The sequence below is a fragment of the Clytia hemisphaerica genome, unplaced genomic scaffold (genome assembly GCF_902728285.1).
Source record: "Clytia hemisphaerica strain Z4C2 unplaced genomic scaffold, Clytia hemisphaerica genome assembly, whole genome shotgun sequence".
Lineage (NCBI taxonomy): Eukaryota > Metazoa > Cnidaria > Hydrozoa > Leptothecata > Clytiidae > Clytia > Clytia hemisphaerica.
In genome coordinates, this window is record NW_027104464.1 from 305,792 (window position 1) to 315,367 (window position 9,576).

Genomic DNA, 9,576 nt, shown 5'->3' on the forward strand with positions numbered 1-9,576 from the left:
TTCAATTTCTCTTTAAAATCAGTTTGAAAAGAACTTTATGCTTATATAAACTGTCTAAATAAAAATATTGTTTAGCGACTAACAGGGTGGGATTGTGAGGCTCAAAATTATAAAGTATGTTTGCGAATGCAGTCAAGGATGACCCTTTTCCCTAGCTGTCTACAATTTGGGTAAAAATATCGAAATATATATTGAGAATTTTGGTTAAATTTCCTTGTTTTTAGAAATTTGAATTTCGGGGAGAAAGTTGCTTTTGAGCTTATTTGTTCAATGTAATCGAATATTTTAACATTGGAAGGGGTTGATAGACTTCCAGGACATATTCTGAGTTATTTTGGAATATTATGTTGGCCCATGAAGGCCATTTTTGTTTTCAAAGTATTGTCCATTCTGGTCCTCAGTTAAATCGCTTCCAAATTGTTTGTGGCTGATAAGGCTTCGTGGGGAATTTCCTTTTTTCTCAAAATTGTACCTGAAGGTACACTTTTTATAAGAACAATTTTATAAGATCAACTAGGCTAAAAATCTCCAAAAAATAAGAACAATCTAAGAAAAATGCTGAGCCTGGAATTACTCAAAATCAAACAATTTAGGGGTCAAAGTAGTAAAAATGGGGTAAAACACCTAAAATACCTCAATTGCATCCTATAAATAAGAACAGGATAAGAACAATTTGAGGCTCAAAGTAAAAAAAAAAAAATTAGAGCAGCCGCGACTCATAAAAAATCTACTGGTTGTTATAAAAAACAAAGTGTATTTTTGACACCACGTTAGCTTTTACAACCTCTCACTTTGGGCTGACCCTGGGTATGCTAATTTTTTTTGGCAATTTCGAGCCTAGAATGTTCATATTGGTGTTCTTAAAATTGATTAAACTTTGAATATACAAGATGTCCTGGATGGGAAAGGTGAAAGAATTGCGAAAGAATCTTATGAATTCAGACAGAATCTTGATTAAATCTCTTCAATTCTCAGGCTGGCCATGTTCTTTCCTATATTCCCCTAATTTTCAGCCTAAATGTTTTTATAAACAGATTTCTAATAAGTAGTTGGTAAACGCATTAAGGCCGGGGAAAATTTTCGTCGGGGAAAAATATTCGTCATTTTGTTCCAATATTATTGAATGTTATATTGAATGTCTTATGCTGATATTTTCAAAATGGTAGGTAGAGCTGTGATGGTATTATTGAAAAAGTTGAAAAAATGTTGATTCTGTCTACTCCATAATTATCTTTAATTGCTTTACAAACGTTCGCTAAGTACTGAGTACTTAAAATTGAACCAACAACCTGGTTTCTACTCAGAGAGATATTAATAATTATGTCTAGCACTATTAAATACATGTTATATATAAGAAAATCAAAGTTTTTTTGAAGCCTACGAAAGTTCAAAACTTATTTTGGTTTTATGTCTAAAAAATGTTTATCAAAGTTGTTTTTAATCTCCAACATTTGGATGAGTGCATTTGTGTTATCTTCTGGAAAATTGCATGTTTTAAAGCATACAGAGCCTTCGAATTTCCGAAAATGTCCTTGGAAAAGACATTTAAAAAAAAAGAACGTGTAACATAGTTAGAATTGGGAAAATCGATCACCTTGCCTTTAAAATATTTTCTAAAAACTAATGAAAAGTTAAGACTTCTCTAAAATATTTAGAGTATCATCTGATTTCTGTATGTGCATAGTTAAATTCTAGGTTTATCATACATATAAATAAATATAAATTTACAAAAATCAGTCAAAAATCGTTAAAGGTCACACAAAAACTTTTAAATATGGTGCACAACGATAAGATTGGTGGTGCATCTTAAGAAATAATTACATTTATGTTTAGCGTTCCTTTCTTGAGGTGACTGTTGTATACAAATAACGGTCGGCCAATCAAAACCTTGAATATGTGAATTGTCAGTAATCAAAATATGTCCATCGCGTAAACAGTCGTAAGGACTTTTGTCTCTTTTAATCCCATAACGACTCTTAGTCACCAGATATCTTCGTTTCAACGCTTCTTCAAAATCTTCAGATTTCTCATAAAAATATGTCTTAAAATGTTTTTTATTGTTCTCCATAAAATTTATCAAATCGTCTTTCACATCTGTTGGGTCAACGTTAACCAAAATTCCACCCCTCTTATTCACTTTTCTTGCCATCTTTATGCCTTCTTCTATTGTTTTAACATATTTTGGTCGACAACCAGTCGGAAAATTTGGAGGTGTCTCAGCCAAAAGCTCTTTATAGCAATATTGGTCATCCTTTTTAGCAATTTCAGATGTTACCTTCACAATTTCCTTGCTATTTCTTAGATTGTATTCTAAATCTAAAACTTCGAAACCATCCAACGTCAGATTATCCGGTAGTTTCATTTTCCGTTGACTTGGCGCGCTTGGTGCTATCCATAAGATATCAAGTTTCTTCAACAATTTTTCAACTTCTACTTGGTGAATGATGTTATCTTCCTCCGATGATTTTTCATGAATGTCCCACTCGTCCAAGAATAAAGCTTTCGTTCCTTGATCAATGATTGTATGTAACTCTTCATATCTTTTTGTAATATCAGCGTCCTATAAGGAAAGAACAATGTCAAATTTCCTCGGTAACCTAAAATGATTTGTTGGTTATAGAATTTGAATACAATGGACTTTCGCTAGTTCGAACTCGAAAGGGTATTCTACTTTTTCGAATATATAATTATACTCCAATTTTTGTCCCCACTGGAAATATTCGGATAAACCAATGTTTACGCTATATTTTCCATCCCCAAAACAAAAGAATTTAAATCCCCCGTCATAAAAAAATATAGGGAAACCGACCCCCATCGAGTTTCAGCACCCTCGACTCCATGGCTTATCTAACCCCCTTACGCTATTGATGATTCTGATGGACGCGTTGACGGGGGATATAAGCCCTGGTACACATAGAAAACGAAAGTGATTTCAGGGGTGTACGCGAATCGGATGTTGATTAGCAAAGTCCCATAATGACGGATAGGAAAAAAAATCTTGTCCGAACTACGGATGGTTTATATCATTTTTCAACAAAATAAAATACAAACTAAGTAGCCACAACCAGACTGTCAAAATGTTTGAGCCAAGCTGTTTCTCCAAAGCAAAACAGAATATGCAAGAGGATCACTTGTCACTTTCTTGATTTCTTTCTCATTGAATATGAAGAATGTTCTTCTGATCAAGCAAAATGCCATTGGAATTTCATACTGCTAACGAACACTATAGAGGGAACTATGAACTAAACAAATTTGATGCTGATTTTCTACTGTCTGCTGCTGAATGAATAAAAAGACATAAGGACAGAAGAACTATGTAAAAGGTCCTATGTCTACGTATAAATATATCTCTGGTACTGATGTCAGCTAGCACTCAATGGCTGAATGCCAATTGTGTTCATCGATCTGGTTGGATGAATTGGAAGTTGCCTTCTTTAGAAGTGGGAGTTTTAATGACATATCCATAAAATGAAATGGACTTATTGGATTGAATAATAAAGTATTATAAGATTATAATCTGTGTATACCTACAACTGAACTTGGCTTTACTTTTTATGTCCTTGTATAACTTTGTGCGCGTAACCTGATGCCTTACCCAAGTGACAGTACAAAATGGATTGACGTGAAATGTATATAATGAGATTGGATTTGAATAGCGGTAAATGATAATGACTGAATGATATTTGGGGAACGTCTTTTGACGCCTGAGTGAAACTACTGATACCAAGACTGACAGTGTTGAACGTTTAAATGGGAATGTGACTACTAATTTTTATCATTTTGGCACTTGAGAAATTGTTCAACATTTTTTCAAAATACACCTGAATGATAATTATATAAACAGATATAAACACTGCCATTTATACATTTTGGACTGATAATAAACTTGCCAAAATTGGAAATAATATATTTTATTTGACAAACTTTGAATATTTCAACCTTTGCAATAAAACAAAAAGGCAATAATCATTTGCTCAGTACAATTTTAAACTTTTATGTTTGTCAAATTTTTTGAATATTTCTAAAGATCGAACAAAATTTTCAAACAAATTCAGAAGATTGAATCAAAAATGATTTCAGATTTCAAGCTCGTTTATTTCGATCCAATGATTTGGAAATTATACAAATAACCTTTGTTTTTGGAAGTAACAAACTTCTGACTTTCTTCCAAGATTTCTACATTATTCTGTTTTTTTTTAAGGAAATAAGTTTCTTCCATAGAAAATAGAAATTTGTTGACTTTTTCTTGTTTTTAAAGGAAAAATATCTCTGTGTTTTTTCATCTTTGTATTAAGGATAACTGTTTTATTTTTGAAAGAAAATGATTTTCTGCTTTTTCAAGAAAATGTCTCTGTATTCTTATAGGAAACTCAATTTTTGTATTTTGCAAGGAACTTCGTCGACTAGCAGTTTGCTTGAATTGTGGTAAAATTTGAAAATTGAAGACATTTTTTTTTACTTTTAATCTCTCTTCAAAATTTCTTACCAAACTTTTTTCTTCAAAGAAATAGAATCATTTCTACACTTCCCCCCCTTTTTTATTTTCAGACTGCTCAAGAAATAATTTCTTATTTCTAAATTTCTAAAGTAAAAACTTGCTAATTTCCTACAAGGTTGTCACCCAGAAGTTTTACAAGAATGTGATGAGATTTGTTAAAAATCATCAAAGTTTGCTGCCCCTTTTCCATGGTTTTCCTTAATTTCCAGTCTCCTAGGAAATTTTTTATCCTTTTTTCAGGATCTTGCTTGTTTCGTCCAAAATCCTGCAACAAAAAAAAGAATAAATATTGCCAAACAACAGCATAAAAATTTTACCTGAGGACAGGATAATTTTTGGAATGAACAGGTTGATATCGCAGATTTGGGTTCCACTTGAAAAGTTTTATTAGGTCCTTTAAAAATCAAACCTATTAAATTATTATTATTAGTTTGTTGAAAGATAAAGAATTGACATGGAAAGCTTCAAAAATAAAGGGACACTTTAATAAAAATAAATAAAACTTTCATTCTCTAGTAAATAATTCTGTTACTGTTACTTAATGAACTACAATTTTGAACAATTCCTTGTACAAGGATTATTAAAATGGATTAAAATACAATTACAAACAACAATCAATATTATTATGTTGTATAAAAATTCCTTTAACACCTCTTTTACACTCAATTTTCATATTTTGGATAATTCAATTTTGTTAAGAGATCCTGTGAAAAGTCAATTTAAATTTCTGTGCACTGTTACGCATACATTAAAGGAGAAATTTTGGCCGAAAAGTTCCGCCAAATTTTTAAATTTCTCAAATCGATTTTTCACTATTAGACGTCATAAAAGGGGGTATTTCAAACATTTTCACCTTAATTTTAATCCTTGAAACCCATCATGCCAAATTAAATTCCCGCCAAAAATCTTTCCTTTAATAATTTCAATATACAATTTTCTATTCTCTGTAAAAGATTACCTGTTACCATTACGGTAGTATTATTTTTTTTTGTTCAGTATTCTTGAATAGAAAAAATCTAATCTTGACAAAATCAATTCCAGCAGAAAATCTTACTACACGCTTTTTTTTTATAAGAATAGTGTACTTTGGTTGAGGGTAAGCATTATTCTTATTTTTCTATTGTTCTAAACAATAGGCCTATTGTTTTAAACCCGAAATCTCACCCTGATATTCTTATAGAAGTTATTCTTATAAAAGAAAAAGCGTGTATTTCACGAAATTATGATTTCCATCATGCAAAATTTTTGACTTTGATACAAGATTCTTGCAGAATCCCTCCAGTAGCGTAGCAAGAGGGGCCAAAAATTTGTGTAGAAGCAGATTTCATGGCATGTAATTATCTATTCATAATATAAAAAATAATTACTGTGTCATAGAAATCTGCTCTCCTACACAATTTGGCCCCTCCTGTCTGCGGTACCTGCCTCTAGAATCTGGAAATACCCAAAAACTTGAATGTGTTATTTTTTTTGGAGATAATTATACTTTTGGGCAAAAATTCTATTTTTAATATAATTGATGTAAATAGCATGCAGATCTGAAGATAACTTACCGTCAATGGCTCTTAACTTGGGACATCTGAAAAACATGGGACAGCAATTCGCCATCATTTTCAGAACCTCCAAGTCATTTAATTAACATAGTCGCAATCTCATAGAAAACACTTTGTGTCAGGAGATTTAGCAGTAAGTGAAATACCGACCAGAAAGTCAACCATCCCATTATAACCACCGTCCCAAGTTCGAGCGTTACGGTACACAGGAAAAAATTCAGAAAATTCCTTGTGACTTTTTAGTGATTCACATGAATCTAGGTGAAAAGTTGCAACCTTTCTACAATCACAGCTTTTTGATGAATTATTGAATTATTGCAGCTTTTCACCGAATTCACTAAATGTCACAGTGATTTCTCGTAAATCTTTCATTTGATGTCCACAATATAATATATACAATGGCCATATTTGCAAAATCCTTTCAGTGTCTTTGGCTGCCAATGTATAAATCTACGACCCATGTACACTGTTTGAGACAAAATTCATTTAAAATTTTAAACATACGTTAACAACCAAATTATTGAGCAATGTTAATTTAGCAACCAGAAATACCAGGGCTAAAAAACACAGTAATTCTCTCAGAGTTTTTATAACTCAATTCAACGAAAATGAAGTTTATTCCATAAATGTTGATGCTACGTTAAATCTCATCTGATAAATTCATTCTTCAGTTCCCAGTGGCACATCTTGTTCACGAGCGGCAAAAAAGCAGCTGCCATGATGTATGTGATTGATAAATACCCTTTTAGGTTTACTACTCGGTTGACTTACTGCATGGGCGTCTGGTGGGGCTGGTTAATAAGACATAGCAGTCAATCAGCTACTCTTAAATTGCCATTGGAAAATATAAGCATGAGATTTGTTTTATTCTAACAACTTCTCTAAAAAAAGAAAAAAAAGCTCATAATTACAGCAACTAAATTCAGGGCTGAAATTAGGCCCTGCTGTCTGAGTCTAAACATGCTAAAGTCAGTCAAAGGGAAATATAGGCAAAAGTCAAATCAGATAACCAAACAAACACACATCCACATCCAGAAAACATTAACATTTATGATGATTTTGACCTGAATTAGATAATTTTGAGCCAGTAAAACTAAAACTCACACAGACAGTTAATTGTATATAGTGTAAATTTTTATTGAGAGAAAAAACACGAAAACAGTCAAGTCCAGGCCGTTATTAGTCCAACACTCCAACACTTGCTTCCCATCCATCAAAAACGAGAAACCAACTTTTCAAGATATTGGTTTTCATTGCCGTGGTCGTACAGCGTAAAGCTATTCACAGTATTTTGATGAAAATTATCCTAGTAAGTGCGTTCGCAGCTCGATTTTCTGTCTTCCCGAAATCTTTCTCTGACTCACTCAGCCAGAGTCCAAAGGTCGAAAAATATCAAGAATCTTGATATTTTTCATTTAACTGTACCAGGGCCCTAAACGATTCCTCCAATTATACGGTACTGGCCTCTTTAAGTCGCAGAATCGTTTATCGGCCCTGGCTCGCGAGGGTGCGAGTTTCAGTTCGTTATCCCCCCCACTGGCTGAAAAATCCAAATAGGTCCTGTGAGAAGGGTGTGTCTCTGTCGCACTAAAGCAGTGGTGTCTCAAAGCAGAATTTGGTCCCGAAAAGTTATTTTACGAGCTTTGGTTATCCTTTAACGCTTCCCTACCTTATGTCAAGAAGATTTTCTTCCAACAATCGTGAACATACTAAATACTTACCGCTTTTATCTCGTGAACAGCGACTTTCTCCGCCAGTGCTTTCTTTGATCGGTGATACAACAAACTCTGAAGACTTTTAGGAGGATGTGATAAACAAACGTAAGTGACCCTTCCAAAATATTCTTCTGTTTTAATACAACGCAATGCTTTGTCATGAAGCAAGACTGTTTTACCTGTCCCAAATCCACCCTTGATCAAGAGTTTCTTGTAAGCATTTGTAGATCCTAGAGCATGTAACTGGTTTGTTGAGTAAAACAAAATACTACTAGCTGCACATTTATCAATAGATTTACTGACATAATCCACCCAATTTGATTCAATAATAGGCTTATCTTTGTTTGAATGAGCTATGAATATGATTATTTTGAGAACATTCCTAACTTGACTTTTTGATGTCACGATATCTCTCTCAGAAGTCAAGAAGTGCTGATTCAAAACTGCCGTCAACCAATTTTCAATGTCTGTCTTCATACTAATATAATGGTTATTTACAATGTCAATTTCTTTGTGCTCCACGCAAACAGTTGGCCAAAATTTCCACCCTGATCCTAATTGATCACCTAGTTTTTGTTCTAACAATTCATGGTACTTTTCTAGTTGTGCGAAAGCTGAATCAGTCAAAGTCCGCTTACACTCAATCCCAATGATAACTTTTCTCTTCCAGCAAAAAATGAGAAAATCAAATTCGGCTTGCATACTCCCTATAATATCTGTGTTGAAAGGAGTATTACAAAGAACAACTGTATCTTCTAACTGTGTTGTAGATGACCATAGTTTATCAAAAAGCCAGCGATCCACTTTCTCTGCAATCTCAGAGAGATCAAAATTAAAAAGTGTTTTCATTTCAGGGTCGTTTTCCGGTGGATTTTTTCTAATGAATTCTCGTACCTCTTTTTGAATCTCTTTTTTCGATTCACCTTTTAATACAGATAAAGGTAGTAATTCCCTGAGTCTTTTATCAAATTCAGCCGGTGAAAGAGTTGAACTCAATTTACTTCGTTTATGTTCAAGCATGTACATGAGCTTTACATTAGACATCCAATCATCATAATTGTTCTTATTCAAAACTGAACTTTTGTCGTCCGATATTTTGTTAGTATCAATGAATTTCTTCAACTCCTTTGTGAACCAGTGTTCGGGCTCATTAATTTCCAAGTTTTTTAGAGAGTTTATTAATGCACTTTTAATATCATAATCTAGTATAGGTGTATCCGTACTTTTATTGAATTGTATTGACTTGAATACAGGTGGAATGAAGATAGGCAAATTACGGCTTTTATCAAATAGCGAAGACTCACCATATTCTCTTTTCAAAAGATAACCAGCAGCATCAATTGGATCTTTGAATCTATTTCCATTACCAAGGTTAAATTTCTCGATTTGCTTTTTCAAGACTTTTCTTTCATTCCTTTCAATTTGTTTATATAGAGATGTTTTCTGATCACAGTTATTTGAGTCAATCGCTTGCCCTTTCAAATTATTAAGCTTCTGCTTCAAAACATCTAAAGAAATTGGTGTTTCCAATCTACGTCTTTTTGCTGGACATCTCGACATCTCCAACCAAAACGCAAGCTAACTTACTAATAAGCAAGCTTTTCATTCAAAATAGAGGTATTAGAAATAGATTGCACTAATGCAAATAGTTCAAGACAAGTAATCAAAAGATAGGAATTTATTTTTTAAGTACTAACAATAGGACAACTGAATAAGAATTCTTTAGCTTTTTTATAAACCATTTTATAGATAGTGAAAGTTATGATGTTTTATGTTCGTAAGCGGCAAAGTTTTGGAGAGCTGTCGAGAG

The 9,576-nt window shown here is 32.9% G+C and overlaps 1 protein-coding gene across 1 annotated transcript; it reads right to left on the reverse strand.

The window, feature by feature from the left end:
• Nucleotides 1-1,465: 1,465 nt before the first annotated feature.
• On the reverse strand, nt 1,466-9,326 carry LOC136821136 (uncharacterized). Its single transcript, XM_067077360.1, has 2 exons — nt 7,773-9,326; nt 1,466-2,560 (listed from the first exon to the last, which is right to left on the reverse strand). Exons 1-2 carry the CDS (start codon nt 9,324-9,326, stop codon nt 1,769-1,771), a joined length of 2,346 nt encoding a protein of 781 aa, XP_066933461.1. The 3' UTR covers nt 1,466-1,768.
• Between the last annotated feature and the right edge of the window lie 250 nt (nt 9,327-9,576).

Excerpts from the sequence above, each read along its gene's own strand:
- LOC136821136 (XM_067077360.1), bottom strand. The coding sequence starts at position 9,326 with ATGTCGAGATGTCCAGCAAAAAGACGTAGATTGGAAACACCAATTTCT. Across the intron at positions 2,561-7,772 it reads CTGTTCACGAGATAAAAGCG|GACGCTGATATTACAAAAAG; the intron begins GTAAGTATTTAG and ends CTTTCCTTATAG.